General features: G+C 45.5%; 1 protein-coding gene across 1 annotated transcript in view; it reads left to right on the top strand.

Moving 5' to 3' along the window:
• The first annotated feature begins 234 nt into the window (after window positions 1-234).
• CLOCK (clock circadian regulator) overlaps window positions 235-26795 on the top strand; it is a 250497-nt gene continuing 223936 nt past the window's right edge. The window contains 3 exon segments of the mRNA XM_030192205.1: window positions 235-270; window positions 390-489; window positions 22925-23015. Of these exon segments, the coding sequence (XP_030048065.1) occupies window positions 235-270; window positions 390-489; window positions 22925-23015 (227 nt within the window).

Here is a 26795-nt window from a genome sequence, read left to right as displayed (position 1 = left end):
CACATCCTTCTTGAGCCACTGTTGGCGCTAACAGGATATCCTCATCTCAATTGTATTTGCTGTCACAAAAGAAAAATAATACTCTGATTCCAATTTCATCAGATATTTAGTGGTCTGAGTGAAGAATTTGTGTATAGGTATATCCAGAGTAACCGAATCGTCCATTGCTCATCTCAGCCAGGCTAGCCTAGCCTAGCCAAGCTTAGCCAGCCAGCCAGCCTATCATAGTGGGCAATGGTTGGCGCCTGCGCAGGCAGCCCTGCCGTTCAGGTGAGAGAGTGACGGTATACTTTGGCCGCTCCCCGCAGTTTAGTCGGGCTTGTTCAATCTAGGTGGTGAATCCACCGGTTGAAGCCTAGGGGCGAGGGAATGCGCATGCGCAGTATTAGCATACGGGGGCGCGCAGCTTACGACGCACTGAGGCCCGAGCGCTGGGGGTGCGGCTGCACTGGGGTCTTATTTACGCGCAGGCGGTGGAGACCGCGACTGGTGAGTGCTGCGGCGGCCAGGGCAGGTGTGAAGCACTGTCTTGAAGCGAGGCGGTGCTGCTGGCGTGTCTTAAACAGCGCAGCTTCTGTTAGGCCTACTACTGACCCACTTTCCTGCTAGGCCTACTGACCCACTTTCTTGCAGTCCCTCTTACTGCTAGTGTCTGCGCTCTCAACTCGTGTTCGGCCCGGCACGGAAAATCAGGGAAGGCGAGGACGAGGCTGGTTGCCGCTTTGTATATGGGTTGCTGAGCTCCGACCCTCTGTGTTCGTTTGGCTTTCTGTCCCGTGGGTGGCTCCCTCCCTGGACTACAGCAGGGTCCTTGTAAGACAGCACCCCTCCTCTCCCCGTGCATTCGTCCACCTATCTATCCTTTGCCGGCTGGGATGTGAGGTGCTTTTGGGTCCTCTGTTCCACAGCGCTCATTTTGAGGACAAGTAGAGAGACTGTGCATGTGTGCATTTTTCAGTGGTGTGTTTTTGGTGCTTCAAATTTGCAAATTCTTGTTTCGTTTTTTTTTTTTAAGTCTAAATTTCTTTATTCAAAAATGTTGCAAAATACAAAAAGAAACAAGAAACAGAAATGTGAAACAGCAAACGGACAGCTTTGACAATGTGATACACATACATTGTAATTAGGTAGTATCTTGAACAAAAGAAGATAAAGGTGACCATTTGAATTTATGTATCTTGTTGAATTTCATTGCTAGATAGGCTTCATTTTTATATGTGGTGCACACTAAACTCCACCGTTGATTATAATGGATATTGGATAAGTTCTTCCATGAATTTACAACAGTTTTTAAGGCAAGAAATAGTAGAGAATCCAGTAATACACATTCAGACTGTGTTAACGTATCTTGAAAGTAAAGAGAATTAAAAATGATAACTTTAACTGCAATTCACATGTTATGGGAAGGATTCTACAAATGGTATCCCAAATTGATATCTAATGCATCTGAAGGTGAGGACATTCAAACAATAGATGTTTCAAGGATCACAATTCTTTATCACAAGACCAGCATTTTTAGATAAGGAAGGAGTAATAAGGTGGAATCTAATGGGGATCCAGATTGCTCTGTGCATTAGAAAAAACATAGATTGAGTGACATTTGTAGATTTAGATGCACAGAGTAATACTCCAAAAGGAGTTCCAATCTTTATAATGAAATATAAAATCAGTATCTTCCTGCCATACTTATTTTTAGGCTAGTCATTTTGATACAATCTAGTGCAGTAGTTCTCAAACTTTCTCGGGTCATGGCACCCCTAGGCTACACCTTTCCTCTCAAGTCTCCTCCCCTCCCCCATCCTCCGTCCCGAACAGAATTGAGTCCTACTTTTGCTGGTGGGGATGCCCAAGCCCCGCCTGCTGAAGAGGTCCACAGCCGAGACCCATGCTGCTTGTGTAGCAAGTAAATTGGCATGCTTCAGCCACCAACACCTGCATTCCCATGCACGTCCTCCTTCTCATACCCCTTTCCATTTCGTGTCTGCTCTCCTGTCCCCCTTCCACCCATCCTATTCCCTCCTTCTTTCTCCACTTTCATCCAGCCTCAGCCCTCTCTTGCTCCCCCTGTAATCCAGCTTAAACACCCCCTTTTAACCCTATTCAGCATTACCCCTTCTCTCTTTCTCTGTTCTCCTTTATCCAGCCTTTGCCCTTCTCTCATTCTTCTCTTTCCACCATTACCCTGTTCTCTCTTTCTCAATTCGCTCATCCCTCATTACCCCTTTCTCTTTCTGTGTCTGGCTGTTTCTCTGCCCCTCTCCCCAAGCCAGCATCTCTCGTGGCTTTCTCTATCAGCTAATGTGAAGACCGTGGGATCAGTTTCCTGCACGTCATCATTAGCTCTGCCGGTCACACCCCTCTACTACAGAAAATTTACGTCCGAGGAGGTGTGACAGAACTAGCAGGGCCACCCATCCCCCACCTGGGCCACAGTGTCACAATCCCCCCCCTCCCCCACTCGGGCTGCCGCTCCTGCCCACCCCCTTACCTCCCTGTATCTTAATGCTTCTCCCTTGTTCTGTCGTCTCCTGCTGTGTGCTGGAACCCAGATGATTGCATTAAAGCAAAAACCCAGGTCACGCGGGTTATCGTGTTAATACAATCATCCGGGTCCTCCTGGCACGCAGGAGAGAGAGAGACCTGGAAGCAGGCAGGCAGGAAGAAGCTTGCTGGCACCAGCCCCCCCCCCCCTTGGAGGCCAGGTCCATGGAAGATTGCACCCCCCCTCAACAGCCCAGAGAGCTAGCAGGTGTGCATTCAGGAAACTGGTCCCACGGTCTTCATGTTGCTTAGTTCTGCAGCCTGCTGCCAACCTTGGAGAACAACAGGCCTTTCCAAGGAGGTTAGATTGAGAACTGGAGAGAGGAAGGTCCTAGTTGCGGCTCTGCGGAAAAATATGTCGTGGCACCCGATAGTTCACCGTGGTGCACCAGGGTGCCATGATACACAGTTTGGGAACCACTGGTTTAGTGATTGTAGAATCTTGTAAAAGTAGGATGCTGAATGGCCTGTGGCCATAATCTGTTTACAGTAGGAGAGTAAAGAAGGAGTGGTAGGAAGATTGGAGCATAGTAACATAGTAGATGATGGCAGAAAAAGACCTGCACGGTCCATCCAGTCTGCCCAACAAGATAAACTCACGTTCCATTTTTTGTGTATACCTTACCATGATTTGTACCTGTCTTTTTCAGGGCACAGACCATATAAGTCTGCCCAGCACTATCCCCGCCCCCCAACCACCAGCCCTGCCTTCCACCACCGGCTCTGGCACAGACCGTATGAGTCTGCCCAGCACTATCCCCACCTCCCAACCACCAGCCCTGCCTCCCACCACCGGCTAAGCTTCTGGGGATCCCTTCCTTCTGATCAGGATTCTTTATGTTTATCCCACGCATGTTTGAATTCCGTTACTGTTTTTCTCTCTACCACCTCCTGCGGGAGGGCATTCCAAGCATCCACCACTCTCTCCGTGAAAAATTACTTCCTGACATTTTTCTTGAGTCTGCCCCCCTTCAATCTCATTTCATGTCCTCTAGTTCTACCACCTTCCCATCTCCGGAAAAGGTTCATTTGCGGATTAATACCTTTCAAATATTTGAACGTCTGTATCAGATCACCCCTGTTTCTCCTTTCCTCCAGGGTATACGTGTTCAGGTCAACAAGTCTCTCCTCATACGTCTTGCAGCGCAAATCCCATACCATTCTTGTAGCTTTTCTTTGCACCGCTTCCATTTTTTTTAACATCCTTCGCAAGATACGGCCTCCAAAATTGAACACAATACTCCAGGTGGGGCCTCAACAACGTCTTATACAGGGGTATTAAAACCTATTTTCTTCTGCTGGTCACACCTTTCTCTATACAGCCTAGCAATCTTCTAGCTACGGCCACCGCCTTATCACACTGTTTCGTCGCCTTCAGGTCCTCAGATACTATCACCCCAAGATCCCTCTCTCCGTCCGTACCTATCAGACTCTCCCCGCCTAACACATACGTCTCCCGTGGATTTCTACTCCCTAAGTGCATCACTTTGCATTTCTTCGCATTGAATTTTAATTGCCAAACGTTAGACCATTCTTCTAGCTTCCGCAGATCTTTTTTCATGCTTTCCACTCCCTCTGGGGTGTCCACTCAGTTGCAAACCTTGGTGTAATCCGCAAAAAGGCAAACTTTACCTTTTAAGCCTTCTGCAATGTCACTCACAAATATATTGAATTGAATAGAATCGGCCCCAGCACCGATCCCTGAGGCATTCCACTACTCACCTTTCCCTCCTCCGAGCGAACTCCATTTACCACCACCCTCTAGCGTCTGCCCATCAACCAGTTCCTAATCCAGTTCACCACTTCGGGTCCTATCTTCAGCCCGTCTAGTTTATTTAAGAGCCTCCTGTGGGGAACCGTGTCAAAAGCTTTGCTGTAATCTAAGTAGATTACATCCATAGCACGTCCTTAATTTAATTCTCCGGTCACCCAGTCAAAGAATTCAATGAGATTCGTTTGGCACGATTTCCCTTTGGTAATGCCAGATGTAATAGCATATTATAGCTGAATCCATTGATAAAAAGCAGTATCGTGTAGTATGAAGACCTTGTGATAATGTAAAAGGTCAAGGAATCCTACCCCACCAGCTGATCTAGGAGCGTTCAGTTTGGATAATGATATTCTAATCAGTTTACCTGCCCAGAGAAATTTGGGCGTATTTTTTCTAATGAGGTATAAAAAGAGGTTGGAAATAAACTAGGGAACGTATTGAGAAGATATAATATTTTAGGTGCAATAACCATTTTCAAAGAATCTAGATGGCCCCACCATGAAAGGTGAAGTGGTGAACAAGGGGCCAGGGTATGATTTACCTTATCTATAACTTTATCCATGTTAATCTTTGCTGAGGGGTTAATCTCTCTGTCAAAATAGACACCCAGGTATTTAATAGAGGTGGTAACTCATTTAAATGAGCAATTGGCGATAGTAAATGGGATACAAAGATCATTGAGTGGCATAAGTTCAGTCTTATACCAATTTACTTTACATCCAGAGATGGAGAAGATTGAGACTATTTGAGTGAGAGTAGATAGTGATTGTTGAGGGTTAGATATATACAGTAAAATGTCATCAGTATAAGCTGATAGTTTAAGCTCTACGGGCCCTGTTTACTAAGGAGTGTTAGTGTTTTTAGCACGCTTAATGCAAGAGACACCCATATGGGTGTCTCTAGCATTAGTGCACACTAATTTTTAGCATATGCTAAAAACACTAGTGTGCCTACAGCGCAGCTTAGTAAACAGGGCCCTAAATGTTTAAATTGAATGCAAGTTATACAAGGATCTTGCCTAATTTTGACTAGAAGTGACTCTAGGGCTAAATTAAATAATAATGGAGAGATGGAATAACCCTGTTGAGTTCCTCTATGTAATATAAAGGTATCAGATAGCTTTCCATTTGCTAAAACTTTTGCTGAGGGGGAGGAATATAAAAGGCAAATCATTTGAATGAAAGGGTCAGGGAAATCAGTGTCGCAGAACACAAAACAAGTACCAGCATTCCACCCAATCGAAGGCTTTCTCAGCATCTATGGCAATTGCAATGATAGGATCAGACCTTGATTAGGCAAAGTGGAGAAGGTGGTAAAAACTTCTAGTGTTGTTCGACCCAACTTGATCTGAATGAATGAGAAGGGGCTATTATGTGTTTCAGCGTAGTGTCCAGTAATTTGGCAAAAATCTTTAGTCTAAATTTAACAAGGATATAGGATGATAATTCTGAACCAGTTGTGGGTTTTGGTAGGACAACAATAGTGGCTTCTAAGAAGCAGCAAAGATGAGGGTTATTAGATATGAGATCTTGAAAGTATAAGTTCATTTTGGGTACAGGTAATAAAGCAAAGGACTTAAAAATTCTGCTGGCAAACCATCTGGGCTAGATGCTTTGGCAGGAGCCAGTGATTTGATAGCCAAGCATATTTCTTCCGGTTTAATGTCCTGTGCTAAGATGAGAATAGCATTAGAGTCAAGACGAGGAAGGTTCACTGAATGAAGAAATGGTGTCATCTGAGGCATTGGATTCTGAGGCATATAGGTTGGAGTAGAAAGTCTTGAGAAAACATTCAGGATATCTGAGGGTGAGGTCAGCAGAGATCCAGAGGAAGTCTTGATTCCTACAGTTCATTGTTGAATTCTTCTTCTTCCTTTAAGAGAATTAGCCAGAAGTTTACCTGTTTTTTTTTTTTTTTGTTACATTTGTACCCCGTGCTTTCCCACTCATGGCAGGCTCTATGTGGTGGGCAATGGAGGGTTAAGTGACTTGCCTAGAGTCACAAGGAGCTGCCTGTGCCGGGAATTGAACTCAGTTCCCCAGGACCAAAGGCCACCACCCTAACCACTAGGCCACTCCTCCACTCCATTGGCTGATGCATAGTAGACACAACTTTGCATGAAATTGATGGCAGTTGCTATTTGGCTCAAAATGTGATTATATTTAAATTTGAGTTTGCATATTTTAAAGAGTTAGTTAGTCGTATTTTTGGAATAAGGCAGATTCTAATTCATAGATTTATTTTTCCACTATTTAGAGTTCAGTCCCTGTTTCTTCATCTGAAAAGCACTGTAGCTTATTAATTCTCCCCTTAACCATACTTTTTAGGATTCTCATATAATGGAGTAGTGCAAGTTTGGTGAAGTGTTATGATGAAAGAAATCCTCCAATAAAGACATGATATGGGCTATAAAGTTGTCATTAGAAGCGTGGGGTTCATTCTCCAGGTACGATTAGTTGAAGTATCATGAGACCAATTCAGAACACATGACACAGCTGCGTGCTCTGACACAATAATATCATGGATCTTGGAAGATTCGAGGAGGGGGACAATTTCCTTAGAGCCAAAAAAATAGTCCAACCTGGAAAATGTAAGATGTGGAGAAGAGTATTCTCTGTCCATTGGATGTAGAAGTCGCCAACGGTCATATTTCTGTATGAGGGCTCTGGATTTCAGTTTTGTAGGGCAGCAATTTGATGTACTGTCGATAAATGGGTTCAATGGGAAATTAAAATCTCCTATTAAAGTTTGGAAGAGTGGGAAATATTGTTGCTGGAAATTAATGAACTGAAAAAAAAACAGGATTATCTGTGTTTGGAGCGTAAACGTTGAGCAAAATAATGGGTTTACCCATAATTGTGCCTTCTAAGTAAGATCATCGGCCATTGGGATCATAGGATTGCAAGTTGCAATGATAACCTATATTTTTACATATAAGAATAATGACTCCTTCCATATCATCAAGCTGATCAATCCATAGACTGGTGGGTTGTGTCCATCTACCAGCAGGTGGAGATAGAGAGCAAACTTTTGCCTCCCTATATGTGGTCATGTGCTGCCGGAAACTCCCCAGTATGTTCTCTATCTCAGCAGGTGGTGGTCACACACAGCAGCAGCTCTGGCTAGGCCTCCAAGCCTAATCCTTAGGTTTTGTTGAGGCCTGGGGTTGAGGGCTCTTTTGAGCAAGTGCAAACCTGGTGGTGCCAGGTCCCTCCTTTTCTCCCCCCTCCCGCTGGCTCCGTTTTAAAAAAAAAAAAAATTTTTAAACGTCTTTAAAGGCGTTTAATTCGACGTTTCTTTAAACGTTCATTGCAGCTACTCACTGGGACACCAGTTCGTTACAGCTCGGAGCGGCAAGCAGGTAATTTTACCTTTTTATAGCGGGCAGGGGGTTCCCCGATTCTTCTCCTCGTGGCAATGGCGTCGGAGGGCGAGGGCGCAAAGGGTCGCTCCCCGGATCGCTGGAGCGCTTCTAGAGGGGATGCGGGGGTTTTACAACCTGATTCGCCATTGATGGGTGATAGTTTAGTGACCGATGAATGTCCCGGTCGTTCCTCCGGCGTGGCGGTTTTTTCCCGCCATAAACGCCCATCCCCCGCTCCTCGCCTCCGCCATCTTGGCCGGCCACGCGGCTCGGACGGCTTCTTCGGGGCCGCCCTTGAGGTTGGAGACATTAATGCCATGAACGCCCTTAATTTGGGCGACGGCACAAAAGCGGCTAAAGTTAAGCGCCGTTCTTCCCGCGCGGCTCCTTCACGGAGTTTCGCGCCGGACGCCATTTTGGATGCGCAGCATGTCTCTCCCCCGCTATTGCAAGCGCCGGTTGAGAGTGCGTCTAGGGCTGTTGCCCAGGCTGCGGAAGTGCACAGTCTGGGGGGTTTCTCCCCCGAGTTTGTTTTGCTGCTGCATCAGGCTTTCCTCATGCAAACGCTGCCCCTGCTCCCTCTTCTGATAAAGAGGTTGAGGTTCCCAGAGGTAAACGCCCTCGGGTTGATTTCCAGGCCTTGGAGGACTTTTGTCTCCTCCGATGTAGATGAGGGCAGCGTGTCTGAGGTCTCCCAACGATCCTTTGCGGATTCCTTGGAGGAGATAGATCCCCGCTCGGCTGGAGCGGATGACCCCTCTGCAGCGCGGCTTTTTAGCCCAGAGGATTTGCCCAACCTGTTGTTACAGGCCATGGACACTTTGAAGATTTCCTCTCCGGAGGACGTCTCTCCCTCAGCCCCTGTTGGCTCTGCCATTATGCTGGGGACGAAGCGCCCGCCTAGAACCTTCCACGTGCATGATGCCATGCACACCTTAATTGCGGCTCAATGGGATGTCCCGGAAACGAGCCTTAAAGTGGCTAGGGCTATGTCCCGCCTCTATCCTTTGGCTGTGAGTGAACGTGAGGCCTATCTGTGGCCTACCGTGGATTCTTTAATCACTGCGGTGACTAAGAAAACGGCGTTGCCGGTGGAAGGTGGCACGGCCCTAAAGGACGCCCAAGACAGAAGATTGGAGGCGGCCTTAAGGTCGTCCTTTGAGGCAGCTGCTTTAAGTTTGCAGGCCTCAGTTTGCGGCTCCTATGTGGCCAGGGCGTGCCGGACTATGGTGCAGCGGGCTTCCCCCTCGGATCTTTCCTTGAGGGCTGATTGGCCGGCCCTGGAATCGGGCTTAGCCTATTTGGCAGACTTGCTGTATGATGTCTGGAGAGCCTCAGCTAAAGGCATGGCTCAGACAGTCTCTGCGCGGCGGTGGCTTTGGCTGAAACATTGGTCTGCTGACCACGCCTCTAAATCCCGCCTGGCTAGATTGCCTTTTAAAGGCAAGCTGCTCTTTGGGGTCGAGCTGGACAAAATCGTGACCGATCTCGGCACGTCTAAGGGCAAGAAATTACCAGAGGTCAGGGCTCGGGTTAGTACTCGTCCCGATACCTCCAGAGGACGGTTGCAGGAAGCCCATCGGTACCGCCCGGGCAAGTCGGGTTCCTCTGCCCCCTCTTCCTTCAAGAGGAATTTCTCCCCCAAGCAGCATTCCTTTCGCAGAGACCGCCGTCCCGGAGGTGCTCCCTCCGGTCCTCCCCCAGGGTCTCGTACCCAATGACGGGGCCTTGGTCCACGCCCCAGTGCAGATTGGAGGACGGCTGTCCTCGTTTCTGGGCGAGTGGACCGCTATAACTTCAGACGCGTGGGTGCTGGAAGTCATCAGAGACGGCTACAAGCTAGAGTTCTGCCAACCCTTAAGAGACGGGTTTGTACTCTCTCCCTGCAAGTCTCCGGTCAAGCTGTGGTAGTGCAGCAGACCTTGGACAACCTGATCCGCCTGGGTGCGGTCGTTCCGGTGCCAAAAAATCAGATTGGCAAGGGACGTTACTCCATTTACTTTGTGGTTCCAAAGAAAGGAGGTTCTGTCCGGCCTATCCTCGACCTCAAAGGGGTCAATCGGGCCTGGAAAGTGAGGCACTTTCGCATGGAGACTCTCCGCTCTGTTATAGCGGCAGTGAAGGCAGGAGAGTTCTTGGCTTCCTTGGACATCAAGGAAGCGTACCTGCATATTCCCATCTGGCCTCCTCTCCAACGCTTTCTGCGTTTTACAGTCCTGAGACGACACTTCCAGTTCAGAGCCCTCCCTTTCGGGTTGGCTACTGCTCCGCGGACCTTTTCCAAAGTAATGGGGGTCATAGCAGCCTTCCTGCTAAAGGAAGGAGTACAAGTCCATCCTTACCTGGACGACTGGTTGATCCGAGCCCCCTCTTATGCAGAGTGCGGCAAAGCTATGGACCGGGTAATTGCTCTTTTGAGCTCCCTGGGATGGATCATCAACTGGAAGAAGAGCCAGCTGCGCCCGACTCAGTCCCTGGTGTATCTGGGAGTTCGATTCGACACCCAAGTGGGCAGAGTGTTCCTGCCAGACAATCGGATTGTCAAGCTTCAGGCTCAGGTGGACTAGTTCCTAGTAGCCTCTCCTATTCGGGCTTGGGACTACGTGCAGCTGTTGGGCTCTATGACGGCCACGATGGAAGTAGTGCCCTGGGCCAGGGCTCATATGAGACCACTACAGCTATCTCTGCTGCTGCGCTGGACTCCGATGTCGGAGGATTATGCTGTGCGCCTTCCCATGGACCCAGCAGTGCGCAAGGCGCTGAGCTGGTGGATGCAGACAGACAAGTTGTCTGCAGGATTGCCTCTGGTGACCCCGGAGTGGATTGTCGTCACGCCAGACGCCTCTTTGATGGGCTGGGGAGCCCACTGCTTGGGAAGGACAGCGCAGGGGCTCTAGTCTCCTGCAGAGGCAAGTGGTCTATCAACCTCCTGGAACTCAGAGCCATTCGGTTGGTGTTATTGGAGTTCATCCCGGTACTGGTGTTGAAGCCTGTACGGGTCCTGTCGGACAATGCCACGGCTGTGGCCTATATCAACCGCCAGGGAGGTACCAAGAGCACCCCTCTAGCCAAGGAGGCTATGAGTCTTTGCCAGTGGGCGGAAGCGAACCTGGAGCAGCTTTCAGCGGCCCACATTGCCGGAGTCATGAATGTCAAGGCGGACTTTCTCAGTCGCCATACCTTGGAGCCCGGAGAGTGGCAACTATCTGCTCAGGCGTTCTTGGACATCACGAAGCGCTGGGGCCAGCCGAGCCTAGATCTGATGGCGTCATCGGCCAATGGCCAAGTGCCGCGCTTTTTCAGCAGAGGACGGGACCCTCGATCCCTGGGAGTAGATGCTCTTCTCCAACAGTGGCCGACACAAGAGCTCCTCTATGTGGTCCCGCCCTGGCCCATGTTGGGCAGGGTGCTAGACCGGGTGGCAAAGCATCCCGGCAGGGTAATCCTGGTGGGTCCGGATTGGCCCAGACGTCCCTGGTATGCGGACTTGATCAGGCTCTCAGTCGACGATCCTCTGCGGCTGCCAGTGGAGCAGGGCCTGTTACATCAGGGTCCCGTGGTGATGGAGGATCCCTCCCCCTTTGGTCTTACGGCCTGGCTATTGAGCGGCAGCGTCTGAGGAAGAAGGGCTTCTCAGACAAGGTCATCGCCACTATGCTGAGAGCGAGGAAGCGCTCTACTTCTACTGCTTACGCCAGGGTTTGGCGTATCTTTGCAGCATGGTGTGAAGCAGGCTCACTTTCTCCCTTCACTGCTCCAATTTCTTCAGTGTTGGCGTTCCTGCAAGAAGGTCTGGAGAAAGGCCTGTCGCTCAGTTCCCTTAAAGTCCAGGTAGCGGCTCTGGCTTGCTTCAGGGGCCGCCTGAAGGGTGTTTCCCTGGCTTCGCAGCCAGATGTGGTGCGCTTTCTCAAGGGAGTTAATCACCTGCGCCCTCCTCTGCACTCAGTGGTGCCTGCGTGGAATCTCAACCTGGTGCTAAGAGCATTGCAGAAGCCGCCTTTGGAACCCTTGTCGAGGGCATCTCTGAAAGACCTGACGTTGAAAGCAGTCTTTTTGGTGGCTATCACTTCAGCCAGAAGAGTTTCCGAGCTCCAGGCGCTCTCATGTCGAGAGCCTTTTCTGCAGTTCACTGAGGCAGGAGTGACTATTCGCACAGTGCTTTCCTTCCTGCCCAAGATTGGTTCTCGCTTCCATGTGAATCAGCAGCTCTGTCTCCCTTCCTTTCGTAGGGAGGAGTACTCTGCTCTTAAATATCTGGATGTGAGACGAGTCATCACCAGATACTTGGAAGTGACCAATGATTTCCGGAAATCGGATCATCTGTTTGTCCTGTTTGCAGGTCCTCGTAAGGGTCTGCAGGCTGCTAAGCCTACAGTGGCAAGATGGGTCAAGGAAGCCATTGCAGCGGCTTATGTGGCCGCGGGGAAGGTGCCGCCTATCCAGCTGAAGGCTCACTCCACGAGAGCTCAGGCGGCCTCGATGGCAGAGGCCGGATCCGTCTCCTTGGAAGAGATATGCAAGGCGGCAACTTGGGCTTCGGCTCATACATTCTCCAAGCATTACCGTTTGACTGTGGCTGCACGGGCGGAGGCCCGGTTTGGAGCTTCAGTGTTGAGGTCAGGGATTTCTATGTCCCGCCCTGGGTGAGTACTGCTTCGGTACATCCCACCAGTCTATGGATTGATCAGCTTGATGATATGGAAGGTAAAATTATGTATAATCATACCTGATAATTTTCTTTCCATTAATCATAGCTGATCAATCCATAGCCCCTCCCAGATATCTGTACTGTTTATATTCTGGTTGAATTTTAGGTTCAAGTTTAGCCTTCAGTTACTTCAGGAGGACTTCGTGTTCAAGTTCTTCTTTCACTTGGATTCTTCAAGAGTTGAGACGAGTTTGTGTTACAGTGAGCTGCTGCATTCCTCTCCCCTCCGTTTTACGGGGCTGGATTGAGACATAAATTCTGCCGGCACTCCCTCCCGCTTCGTGCGGCTGTAGGGCAGCTTTGTACCCCTCCCGCTTCGGCGGTGTTAGGGTCAGTCAGCTCCTCCCGCGGTTGCGGTTGCAGGATAAGCCAGATCCCCCCGCATCGGCGGGTGTGGTGTCCCTCCCCCGCTCCGCGGGGATGAGCTGGACGGATTCCCCTCCCCCACTTGTGTGGGGATGAGCTGGGTTAATTCCCCTCCCCCGTTTCGGCGGTGGTGAGCTGGGCAGAGTGTCCCTTCGTGGGTGTAATTCTCTAAGTGCTGAGTCCTGCGGATGGAGCTTTGATATCGACATACTGAGGAGTTTCCGGCAGCACATGACCACATATAGGGAGGCAAAAGTTTGCTCTCTATCTCCACCTGCTGGTAGATGGACACAACCCACCAGTCTATGGATTGATCAGCTATGATTAATGGAAAGAAAATTATCAGGTATGAATATATATAATTTTACCTTTTATTTTGCCTTTTGCAGAAGCAGCATAGCAATGTTTAAAGTAGTTTTTGGTGATTTTTACTTTTGCTTCAGATATATGTGATTCTTGTTAAAAAAAAAAAACCCAGATATCGGCCTTAAGACGTTTAAGATAAAGTAAACTCTTTTTTCTTTTTAAAACATGGCTATTACCTTTAACATTCAGAGTAACAAAGCATAATCAAGCATTTAGAAGAGCTGAAAGGGAGCTGAAAGGGATATATCAGTGATAATTCTGAAAGTGAAGTAGGACGAGACCACAATGTCAAAGCAGAAAAGAGAACAAAAAACAGTTATAACAATTATAACTAGAACATATGACCAAATATTGGGGTCACAGTCAGCCATAAGGGTCGCGTAAGAGCAAGAGTCAGCGACACTTAAGAGGAAATTATATGTAGAAAATGGAAAACATCAGCCATTATGTGATCTTCTAGAGAAAGTCACGTCATAGACTCAGATTGTGCATTCAAAAAAGAACGCAAGGATTCAGGATTATCAAAAACTTTAGTGGTGTTACAGTATGTAATTTTAATTTTAGCCGAGTACAGTAGTCCATATTGCACTCCCAACGATTTCAGTTTAGGGCACATATCTAAAAAACTTTTGTGGGCACATGCAGTGGTTTTTGAGAGATCGGGAGTAAAAATCTGTTTGTTCCCTTGGTATTCCACTGATTTTTTGGTCCGAACAGATTGTAATATTTGAAGAGTATGATTGATTTGTGTCGTGTGCTGCCATGCATTCCTCCAAAAGATCTAGACGCATGTTATATTTATTTTTTATTTTTTATTTTATTGCATTTGTATCCCACATTTTCTCACCTATTTGCAGGCTCAATGTAGGGAAGTAGGGAAGACATCTCAGATATTTCTGATTTGATTTCCACAGTACTAGTTAGGTTTTGTTGCATTAAGTCGTGGAGGATCTTAATATCTTCAGCAATGGAGTCTATGGAAGTAGATGGCTCAGATGGTAAGGTTGTTTTCTCCGGAGTTGAGGGATCAGTTTTGGATCTCTTAGTGGCAGAATGCACCATGTGTGCGTGACCATTTTTAACTGATCTAGCTGCCATAGCATTCTGATGATCAATAATGAGCACTAAAAGACTGAAGAATAGTACCTAATGGCTGAAGTAGCTACGTTGTTTAGTCGCTGGGAAGAGCTGCTCGATCACGCATCCATCTTGGAGCAGAGCACGTGACATCCCCTGCAAATGCTTGTTTGAGATTTTAAATACCTCCAGGAAGTGTGGTTAATAATTGAGGGGCTTTTAACTGCCATGATCTGCAAATCCATGTGAATGTATTGCATATCGTATACAAGGAATTTAAACTTCAATCTTGAAGAATATTTGGTTGCTATGTATGTTTATAATTTGGTGAAGTGTTCTATTTTGCTGCCATGAATGCCATGAGCGTAGTTAGGCCCCATATATGATTACAACAAAATTACTTGCATGCCCTTAATCATGGTTCTGCAGTTTGTTCTATATGCGCAGTCTGACCTGCTAAGCTCCTTGTAATCTCAGGGCAGTGGAGAGTATAGAAATATGGATAGCTCTAAAAACTAGCATGATAACTGTGGATACTGTAAGATAAGATATTATATGTATCTGTGTATTCATTTTCTCTGATAGATCTAAGTTTCCAAGTTTATTAAGTTTTTTATATAGTGCTGTAACAAAAAACTAGGCAGTTTACAACTATAAAATCATTTAAAAATAGAAAAAGAATGCCAATGTTAATAAAAAAGCAGTAATAAATAAATGATGACAGCACAGTCACACACACATAAAACAGATCCCAGAGGCTTTAAGTGGTTCACCCTTGGACCCAACCAGTGAGGGAGGTCAAAAATCATGAGCCAAAAGCAGCAGTAAACAAGAATGCTTTCAGATGTTTTGTAAAAAGTGAAATAGACTCTACCTGACACAAATCTATAGGCAAGGTGTTCCAGAGTGAGGGTCCCGAGACAGTAAACAATTTCTAACATTTTGAAGGGGGGCGCTGAATGTTCAAGCGGACTATCTCAGCAGGCATGGTTTTCAAGGGTGATGATGCGGAGGAGGAGCTGAAAGAAATCCTGGTGAACCTGGAAGACGTTCTGAGCCAAATGGACAAATTAAAAGAGTAGTAAATCACCTGGACTGGATGGCATGCACCCTAGGGAATTGAAAGAACTCAAGCATGAAATTGTTGATTTGCTGTTAGTGATATGCAACCTGTCATTAAAATCGTCCATAAGATTGGAGGGTGGCCAGTGTAAGGCTGATTTTTAAAAAGAGTTCCAGGGATGATCATTGAAAGTACAGACTGGTAGCCTGACATCGGTGCTGGGTAAAAGCATTATAAAGAATAAAGCTATGGAACACATAGATAAATGTGGTTTAATGGGACAGAGTCAGCATGGATTCTGCCAATGGAAGTCTTACCTTATCAGTTAATTTAATTTGGAATTTATAATCTGCTTAACCATCAAGTTCAAAGCGGAGAATATTCTTACATTATAAGCAGGTACTATATCTGTCCCTAGAGGGCTTACACTCTTCATTATTTATACCTGAGCCAATGGAGGGTTAAGTGACTTACCCAGGGTCACAAGGAGCTGCAGTGGGAGTTGAAACCCAGATGCTGGGATCAAAGCCCACTGCACTAACCATTAGACCACTCCTCCACTCCACTTCTTTTCTTTGAAAGCGTGAACAAACACGTCGATAAAGGTGAGCTGGTTGATTGTAGTATATCTAGATTTTCAGAAAGCTTTTGAAAAAGTTCCTATGAGAGACTCCTGAGAAAATTAATGGGATAGGAGGCAGTGTTCTGTTGTGGATTAGGAATTGGTTATTTGACATAAAACAGAGGATATGGTTAAATGGCCATTTCTCTCAGTGGAGGAGGGTGACTACTGGAGTGCCGCAGGGATCTGTACTGGGACTAGCACTATTTAAAATATTTATAAAAATCTGAAAATTAGAATGACAAGTGAGGTGATTGAAGTTGCAGATGACACAAAACTATTCAAGGTTGTTAAAACACATGCGTACTGTTAAAAATGTCAAAAGACCTTAAGAAATTAGAAGACTCTTGTGAGGAAAGCCTAACAACCGCTATTGATGAAATAATTTCAGAGTCTTAGGCTTTAAATTTAGAGCTGCACTTTAATCACAGCGCTGCGATTAACATGTCATCTATTAGTTGAATTAGTGTATTAGACTCAGGAAAGATGTCAGGAAGTATTTCTTCACAGAGAGGGTGGTGAACGCTTGGAATGCCCTCCCACGGGAGGTGGTGGAGATGAAAACGGTAATGGAATTCAAACATGCGTGGGATAGGCATAAAGGAATCCTGTGCAGAAGGAATGGATCCACAGAAGCTTAGCTGAAATTGGATGGCGGGGGGAAGAGGGGTTGGTGGTTGAGAGGCTAGGATAGGGGAGGGCAGACTTATACGGGGTCTGTGCCAGAGCCGGTGATGGGAGGCGGGACTGGTAGTTGGGAGGCGGGAAATACTGCTGGACAGACTTATACGGTCTGTGCCCTGAAAAGACAGGTACAAATCAAGGTAAGGTATACACATATGAGTTTATCGTGGGCAGACTAGATGGACCGTGCAGGTCTTTTTCTGCCGTCATCTACTATGTTACTATGTTACTATGTAGTTGCTTTTTAAAAACATTAAAATTGTGGCTAAATTAATCGCACTGCAGCATCTTTTGTCTATCTCCTACCAACTTCTCTCCCTTTCTCTTTCATTCTCAACCCCCATCCTAGATGTGATCCAGCATCTCTCCCCCCCGTCCGCTGTTTACCATCTCCCCCTCTCTCAATCCTTCCAGGTCTGCTTTAAAGCTGGTCTTTTATTGGTTCATACACTGCCTACAGCCTGTTCTGAAGCTTTCCTTCTGACCTGTCCTGCCACCTTCGACATGTTCCTGTTTCCGCATGGGTGGGATGAGTCAAAGGGAAAGCTTTAGAACAGGCTGCAGGTAGTGTATGTGCATCGCTGCCATTGCCAGGGACCAATAAAAAACAGCTTTACAGTCTGGGGGGGGGGGGGAGTGGAGAGAGATGCCGTACTGGATATATTCCCCTGTAATATATCCAGCTGCAAGCTATGCCAAAACATCTCACAGGACCCCACAGTCATTCACAAAGGAAAAATATTCAACATAAAGGAATCTTTCACTTGCGCATCTTCCAATGTGGTATATATCATTCAGTGTAAAAAATGTAACGAAGGATGCTATATTGGGGAAACAGGCCAGATGCTTAAGACAAGATTTAATATACATAGACATCACATGAAGAACGCTGGTGCCAGTCAGACCCCCACACCTGTGGGCCAACACTTTACAAGACCAGGACACTGCATTAGTGATTTCATAGTAAGAATACTGAAAGGTAACTTTAAAACAATACAGGAACGTAAGACCTTTGAAGTCAGAATGATTGAATATTTTGACACCCAACAGGCAGGACTTAACAAGGATCTGGGTTTTCTAGCCCATTATAAACCATAGAGTTGTATTTCTCTGTTTATCACCCTCCTCTCTCCTATCCACACCCATCCTGTTAGACTATCAATGCAATGCTTTGATGTTCCCATGCATACCTCTTACCCACCCCCACCCTGTTAGACTGTCAATGAAATGCTTGGATGTTTCACTTATAAATATACTGTCATCTACCACATTTGCTTATTTCGATCTGACGAAGAAGGGCAACCTTCGAAAGCTAATCAAGAAATGTATTAAGTTATGTCCAATAAAAAAGGTATCATCTTATTTTCTTTTCCATGTTTTATTTTGTTTGATTTCTATTGATAACCTTTAAGAGTGGACTAACACGGCTACCACACCTCTCTAATTAAAAATTGTAATTGTGATTAATTGCAGGGTGTAGCCAGTAGTCCATTGGGAGGCACAGGAGGTGAAGGCGGCACAGGGATGGCCAGGGGGAGCATGCATTTCATCTCCCTTCCCCAATTAGATATCATACCTTTGCTGGTGGGGATGCTGAAGCCAGTCGAAGAAATCCACTGCCAATGTCCTTGTTCCCCTTGTGCTGCCTCAAGAGCAAGCAAATCAGCTGGGTGCCTCCAACTGCCAATGCCGGCACTCCCCTGAACATGCTCAGTTCATGCACAAACTGAGCATGCTTGGGGGGGGGGGGGGGGTACAAGCATTGATAGCTGGAGGCACCCTGCTGACTTAACTGGCTCCTGAGGCAGTACAAGGAGGAAGGGTGTGATTCAGGCAGTAGATTTCTTCGGCTGGTGGGGCTTGAGCTACCCCACCAGCCATTGAATAGGTACTGCAGCTTTGGAGGGGTCCTGAGCCCAAAGGAGGATGCCCAGGTCTCCAAGGCCCCTCCCCTCCTCTGTGGCTGTGGCACTGATTAAAGACCCAACGTCTTCCTTTCTCCCGCCTCCAGGTCCAACTCTCCCTTCTGCTCCTCTTCTCCCAGATCTATTATCTCTCTTTCCTCTTCCCCCCCCCCCCCCCCCCCAATCCAACACCTCTCTCATTTTCTTCCTTCCCTCCACCCTCTCCACTTCAGGTCCATTATCTCTCCCTCTCTTTGAGCCCAACATCTCTACCTCCACTTCTTTCCCTCCCTCCATCCTTCTCTCCCTCAATTTGGCATCTCTTCCTATTTCCCTCTTCCCCACCCCCCATGCACAGTCCAGCACTCTCCCTCCTTTTTTAGCCATGCCTGTGGTTCTCTCTTCCTCCCTGCTCCCAGCTATCCAAGGTTCTCTCCCCCGGCCACCCCTTCCCACCCAGTTTATCTTTAGTTTTCTGTAAGTCTTTGGCCCTGCAGCAGTGGCAGCTGTACTGAAAAGCTGTCTGCAGCCTCTACCGGGCCTTTCCCTCTGAGCTGTTTCAAACAGGTAAAAACAAATGCATTCGGGTCAATGTAAGGTATAAGCGTCTGAGCCATTTCTCTACTTGTTTTCTTTTGAGATTCTTATTGTGTTTTCCAGAGGCATTGAACAGAGGTTTGACCCCACCTAAATTTCTACAGCTTTGAGATCAAAGTAAATTCTGCTTAGCTTTTTTCTCGTTTCTTGACCTCTTAGGAGTTACGCGCTCCAACACTAGTACACGGATATAAAAAGGGGATATTTTATTTTATTGTTTGTACAGAGAAAATGGCTTTTCTCCCACACTGTGATAATGGGATACGTGTGCCCAGCCAGTTCAAAACCACACTCTTCAATACACAGATTCACAAAGTTCTATTTCACATTTCAAATCACTCTCCAAAAAGATCTATTTTACTTTGTTCCTGAAATGTGCCCTAATGAATCAATGAGGGCTTAAGCTGGGAGAGGTGTGGCCCATGCTATCCTTAAAAAAAGAATTGTACAAAGCAGAAATTTCTGTGCCCCGTGTGCTTGAAAAAAAAAAAGAAACAGTTAATATTTTATTCCTGAGAGATAACGAGCTGTGAAGTTCCCAAATAGGAGTTAGGACCGTAAAAACACACGAGCGCCATGAAAATAAAAGAAATGTAACCTCTCATGTTTGATGCCTACACAAACTGCATCTGTTCCTCTGAGGCTATAGAGGACGGTGTCCAGCAATGGACATCACTTCTTGTGATGTTACTAATCCAAGGTGGCGGCGAGTAGTGTAAAACAGAAAGTGACAGTATGAACACTACCATCTTGGATTTGTGCAACCATAGGCACTGCTATCTTGGAAAAGGGACATGGCCTGGGCAGAGTTATGATGGCATGTCCGGTGATATCACCTAAAGGGTGGGGTTTCGGAGGAGTTATGTCACTTTCAGTGACATCAAAAGGTGTGGAAGGGGTATGGCTTGGGGTGGAGAGTGGGCAGGGCAAAGGTGGATCCTTGATTCTGATTGGCTGACAAATGAAGTGGGTGTGGCACCTGTTAAAATCAATTATACAAATTAGATTTGACAAAAAGGGGTGAACCCTATTACTCCTGTGCTATGATTTCACTTGTATACCTGATGAATCCTATTGTCTGTGAAGAATGAGTGAGCAACTTTGGTGTATTTTTGTTAATGTTTACCAGACCTTAGTTTTTCAGTTCATTTATTTATTTTCAAATTTAGCTTTGTTTTTCAGTTCATTTATTTATTCTCAAATTCAAGCACATCACCGCCATGGAAACCAGAATGTGGAGTACCCCAGGGATCACCGCTTTCACCGACCCTTTTCAACCTAATGATGACACCTCTAGCCAAATCGCTCTCCATGGCCTCAACCCTTACATCTACACAGACGATGTCACGATTTACATCCCGTTCAAACACGATCTAACTGAAATCACAAATGAAATCAAACACAGTCTCCAAATCATGAATTCATGTGCGGATGCATTTCAGCTAAAACTCAACGCAGAAAAAACACAGTGTCTCGTCGTCTTGTCACAATACAACACGAACAAACCCACCACCATAAACACCCCAGACTACACCCTCCCTGTTTCAGATAGCCTGAAAATCCTCGGAGTCACAATTGACCGAAATCTCACACTAGAAAGCCAAGCGAAAAATACAGCAAAGAAAATGTTCCACTCAATGTGGAAACTCAAAAGAGTAAAACCTTTCTTCCCAAGGGAAATATTCCACTGCCTGATACAATCAATGGTGCTAAACCACCTAGACTACTGCAATGCAATCTATGCTGGATGCAAAGAACAAATCATTAAGAAACTCCAAACCGCCCAAAACACTGCAGCCAGACTCATATTTGGAAAAACAAAATACGAAAGCGCCAAACCCCTAAGAGAAAAGCTACACTGGTTCCCATTTAAAGAACGTATTGCGTTCAAAATCTGTACCCTGGTTCATAAAATTATTCACGGCGAGGCCCCGGTGTACATGACAAACCTCATAGACTTACCAACCAGAAACGCAAAAAGATCAGCACGCACATTCCTGAATCTTCACTACCCTAGCTTCAAAGGACTAAAATATAAATCAACATATGCATCCAGCTTCTCCTACATAAGCGCACAACTATGAAATGCCCTGCCGACTGCCATCAAAACAATACACAACCTAACAAACTTCCGAAAGTTATTCAAAACCAACTTGTTCGAAAAGGCATACCACAATGATCCATCCTAAATACCAGACAACGAAACCCATACCAGAACAGGACAAAACCGAACTCTTGACACTGGATTGCGTAACTGTACTTTGGTACTAATAAACTTTATCGTTATACCACTCTACTTCTCATTCCAGAAACGAACTCTCTACACTTGATTGCTTAACTTTCCCTGTCACTCATGAATTCTATAGCAATACCACTCTATTTTTCATGCCAGAAATGAACTCGCTACACTTGATTGCTTAATCTACTCTGTCACTAAGCAATACCACTCTATTTCTCATGCCAGAAATGAACTCGCTACACTCGATTGCTTAATCTGCTCTGTCACTTAAGAATCATTTTGTATTTCTCAATCCGGAAATGGCAATCGCCATTACGGCATTATGTAAGCCACATTGAGCCTGCAAATAGGTCAGAAAATGTGGGATACAAATGCAACAAATAAATAAGTAACAGTTGTGGACCAAAATGGTGCAATATCTTCCTGTTTCATGCTTTGTAAATGAACCTGGTCTAGTAAAGTTAACAGCAGCTGCCCATTTGAGCAAAGTGATCCTTGCAGTATATAAGGGTACAACATTCTGCTAACAGATCTAGAACTCACAACTAAAGTGTGCTAGTAAACCAGACAGGAGCAGAGGAGTAGCCTAATGGTTAGAGCAGCAGGCTGGGAACCAGAAGGCCTGGGTTCAAGTCCCATGGTAGCTCCTTGTGGCCTTTGGCAAATCACTGCCTTAATGCTGGGCAGGTTCTGGCAGCAATGGCAGTCCAGGTCATGTCCCTCATGCTGGGTAGCAGCAACACAGGAACCTTATATGCTGTGCAAGAGAATGAAATGGCAAACCATTCTTGTATTGTGCCAAGAAAACCATAGGGGAAGGGGGTCCCCTAATTGCATGTTTTACCAGGATTCAGTTTGACTCAAGGGCACGTCTGGATCTGGATACAAAAAAATTTAAACATGAGCTGGATTAACTGCACTGCCATGTGGAAAACCTGAGGTTGAACCCAGGCCTTCTGGTTCCCAACCTGCTGCTCTAACCATTAGGCTACACCTCCACTCCTTTATTGTTGTGAGTTTTACATCTGTTAACAGAAAGCTTCTCAAAGCAGAAGTCAAAGAGCCATATACTCAGGCAATCTTAACTCTCATTTACACCACAAAAAAAGACATTTTTGCTGTGGAAAGTGAACTGAATTGTACTTGTTGAATTTGGATTCTTTACAGAAGATATATTTCAGTTTTTTGTGTTTTTGCAAATTGTTGGACTTTGTTGTATAGAAGGGAAATGGATCTGTGCAGAATGTAAAACTAAGGGCCCCTTTTACTAAGGTGCGCTACTGTTTTTAGCGTGTGCTAAAAATTAGTGTGTGCTAAACGTTGAGACACCCATAGGAATATAATGGGCGTCTTAGTGTTTAGCGCACACTAAAAATGTTAGCACACTTTAGTAAAAGGTGTCCTAAGTTTTACATTCTACACAGATCCATTTCCCATCTATACAGCAAAGGCCAACAATTTGCAAAAGCACTAAAAATTGCAATTAAATAAGTAAATAAAGAAATGCTTAAGTTTTTTATCTGGAGGTATTCCACTTTTCTGTTTGAGAAGATTAATCCTTGTTGATAAATATACCCTTTTTGGAGAAACGTATCATTTACCTGTTTTCCTCTCTCCCCCAGACAGGTGTACAAATGTCTACCACAAGGCTAAAGTGTGGCATCTTCTGTTCTTTACCATAAGCAGACATAAAATGAGCTCCGTTGGAGACAGGTATACTTAAAAGTTAAAATATTTAATGAGAAAATTAACCATCAATCTCATAAAAGTTTTTTTAAAAAATGTGTCGAGTTATACTTGGGAAAAAAGGAACTTGGAGTGGCAGGCAGAAATGTAGGAGTAGGTTATCTTAACACATTGCCAAAAGCGCAAATCTGTACACATGGCTGTAAAGATACAGCTAGAATTTTAGGGGAGGGTGATGTCCCAGTGATAGCTTTTTATGAGATTAAATGAAAAATACTTGTACTGCATACACAAGGGACCTATGTCAGAAAAGCAGTAGAAGTTAGAGCAAACTATAAAAAATTGTATACTTATGTTTTTATGCTCTGCTTGAAAGTAGCATTCCATTTGCAATAAAAATTGAAAGAAAAAAATATCAACCCTAGCCAGAGACTGAAGAAGCTTACAGTCACATGTGGTACTCCTGGGGGAATTCTGCGCAAAATAGTTTTAAAAAGTTATGTAAACATTCTGCATTATTTGTAGTGTTTTTGAAATCCCCTCCTGCTTTGTCCCTCCTCAGTCTCCAGCCTTCACAGTTCTATCTCACATTCCAACTGCAGTTCTCTTTCTCTCCAACTCTCAGCAAACCCGCCTAACTCTGTCTGGCCCCAAAGTCTTCTCTGGCATGCAATATCACCATCTCTCATTCTCCCTGTCCCCAGGCACACAGCCCTACCTGTTATTCTTTCTTCCCTAAGGCACAACCCTCGCCACCTCTCATTCTTCTCCCCTCCCTAGCTAGCATTGTATCTGTCCAACACCCTCCCCATTGCACATCTTCAAACTTGATCTCCTCCCACACCAGTGGCGCACACTCAGCTTGTTCTGCCCAAACCCCTCCCCCATGGCACAGTCTCAGCTTTCTTTGCCCCCCCCCCCCCCCCCCCCATCCCCATGGCATTCTTAGCTTTCTCTGGCTCCCCATCTCCATAGCACACTCAGTTTTCTCTGACCCACTCCCATCTCCATGGCATACACTCACCTTGCTATGCCCCAAACCCAATCCCTGTGGTGCATGCTCACTTTGTTTTGCCCGCAGCTTTCCATGGCGCACTCTAACCTTGTTCTGTTCCCCTTCCCCATGGCACAGTCATTTACTCTGTCCTCTCCCTCCTCCATAGTACACTTTCACCTTGCTCTGCCCCCTCCCATCCCTATTGCACACACAGCTGGCATCAGCTGCTCTCTCCCCCTTCTCCACAGGGATTGCTTGCAAGAGGAGGAGGAAGTGAACTGCTGCACATCCGATCACTTCCTCCTCCTCCTCCTCCTCTGTCAGCCCTAGACCCGACTGTTTAGGTGAACCGCATTAGCGTCCATACAGCCCTGCAGTTCACATAAACAGCCGGCAGAGGAGGAAGAAGTAGCTAGATGTGCAGGAGTTCAGTTCCTTCTCCTCTTGCTGTGTGATCTCTGCAGGGGAGGGGGAGAGAGAATGAGGAGAGACCTGATTAATGCCTTCACAGAATTCTGCACAGTAAGTGCAGAATTCTGGGAGGTGGGGAGTTCTGCATAAATTCTGTACTGTGCTGTTGTGCAGAATCTCCCAGGAGTAATGTGTTAAATGAGAAAAAAGGCTTTCAAAAACATACTTAAAGCAGTGAACAAAAGCCTGCCAACTAATTTTCACATGTTAAAGACTGGAAGTCTTTTGTCTTAGTTTTAAGATAAGAGCCCTGTTTACTAAGCAGCACTGAGGGTGCACTAGCGTTTTTAGTGTGAACTAAACACTAAAGTTGTCCATAGAAACATATGGGCAACTCTAGCATTTAACTTGTGCTAATTTTAGCACGTGCTAAAAACACTAGTGCACCTTAGTAAACAGGGCCCTAAGTAATACTTTTTGAAAGCCTGTTTTCTTAATTTTTAGATTGTTCACAATGGAATATTTTGAAAAGATTATTTACAAAGTGCATGATGATTAATGTTGAGAGATGTTGAGGCGTATTTTCAAAACACTTAGACTTACTAAGTTCCATAGTAATCTATGGAACTTTGTAAGTCTAAGTGCTTTGAAAATGAGCCCGCATGGGTCCCATATAAATACACTTTTGTATATTGAATGCAACATAGCGTTACTTTTCACCAATTATTTTTGTTTGTTTTTTCTTTTTTTATTATATTGTTTTATTGTTTCTCTTGTCTGAATTCAAGAAAGCATGGGACAAACGTGGGATCTCTTAGGGAGAGGAGGAGATAGTGAATGCTGCGAATGGGCAGACTGGATAGGCCATTTGGCCTTTATTTGCTGTCATGTTTCTATGTAATATGTGATAAATACGAAACGGCATGGGTTTTTTTTATATGCTATTTTTCAAAAACATACACTATAGCAGTTTACAATCAAAGAGAAAAGGAAATAATAACAGAATTTGTTGACTGCTTGTACCTATTCAGTTCTAAGTGGGTTACAATAAAAGATAATCAGAACAAATTTAGGAATTATATAATCTGATAAAACAAATATAAAATAAATTTCAAATCAGGTAATCATAACAAATAACTGCATCCTAATCAACATGTTCCCGGGCTGGGTGACTCACATACTTATACAATAGAATCGTTTTAATCCGACTTCTAAAATCCATATAATTGCAATCTGTAGAACTTGACAAATCTCGCTGCAGTAAAAGACAAATATCTGTCTAATCTTGCCACAGTAAAAGGCAGTAAACAATCCAGAATTTTCATTCTCTTCTTTCCTTGTAATGTAGGATAGCCAAAAGGATTATAAGTAATCTTTCTACGTACCCTTGTTTGAATGTTGACTATCTTAGTTGGAGAGTGGAAAGGAGAAAAGAAATTGTTAGATAAATCAAAGGAATACTACTGAGGACTGCCCTGTAATTCCACTGTTGGACTAGGAGAAATTTGGAAGAGATACTTTGAACAGAAACCAGAAGCCTGCTGAAAAGGCCAGGTTTCATCCCTGATTTAAAGATAGGGTACATACAATTCATCCTCATGTACAGAGGCATGATGTTCCAGAGTTGTAACACAGTAAATGACAGCAGATAAAGACCCTCACCGTCCATTCAGTCTGCCCAACAAGGTGGTTAGAGTCACGCCTGCCACTCTGTGTGGGGCCTCAGTCACCCATGCCTAAATGCTGGTTATCAAGTTTCCACCGTACCAACTATATAGGCAGCCAAACATAATGTAGTCTTGGTTATATCTACATTTCATCCCAAGTATTTCTGACAGTATTCAGCTTACAGTCAAGATGTGTTCCCCTCCGCCCTGAGCTGCACAGCACTCACTCAACAGTATGTGACAATAAAATGACCTATAACACTGAAGTTGCTGGAGCTTCACCTGTCTTTGCCATTTGCGGGACACAAACTGTAGAAGTCTGTCTGACTTCTGTCTGCCACTTCCTTGTGGGGCAAGGCACAGGACAAATCCCTCCTCTCATTACCCTTCTCCACCACCGCCAACTCCAGGCTCCGCTCATTCTGCCTCGCCTCACCCTATGCTTGGAACAACCTTCCCGAGCCCTTACGCCAAGCCCCCTCCCTGCCCATCTTCAAGTCTTTGCTTAAAGCCCACCTCTTCAATGCTGCATTCGGCACCTAACTCTTACTTTTCAGGAAATCCTGGCTGCCCCAACTTGACTGCCCCTATCAGACTGACTGTTCACGTGTCCTTTAGATTGTAAGCTCTTTGAGCAGGGACTGTCCTTCTATGTTAAATTGTACAGCGCTGCGTAACCCTAGTAGCGCTTTAGAAAATGTTAAGTAGTAAATGAGTGGCAGGTATATTGAA

The sequence above is a fragment of the Microcaecilia unicolor genome, chromosome 2 (assembly GCF_901765095.1).
Source record: "Microcaecilia unicolor chromosome 2, aMicUni1.1, whole genome shotgun sequence".
Classification (NCBI taxonomy): Eukaryota; Metazoa; Chordata; class Amphibia; order Gymnophiona; family Siphonopidae; genus Microcaecilia; species Microcaecilia unicolor.
The sequence above is the reverse complement of the archived record's forward strand: the minus strand, read 5'-3'. Positions and strand labels throughout refer to the sequence as shown.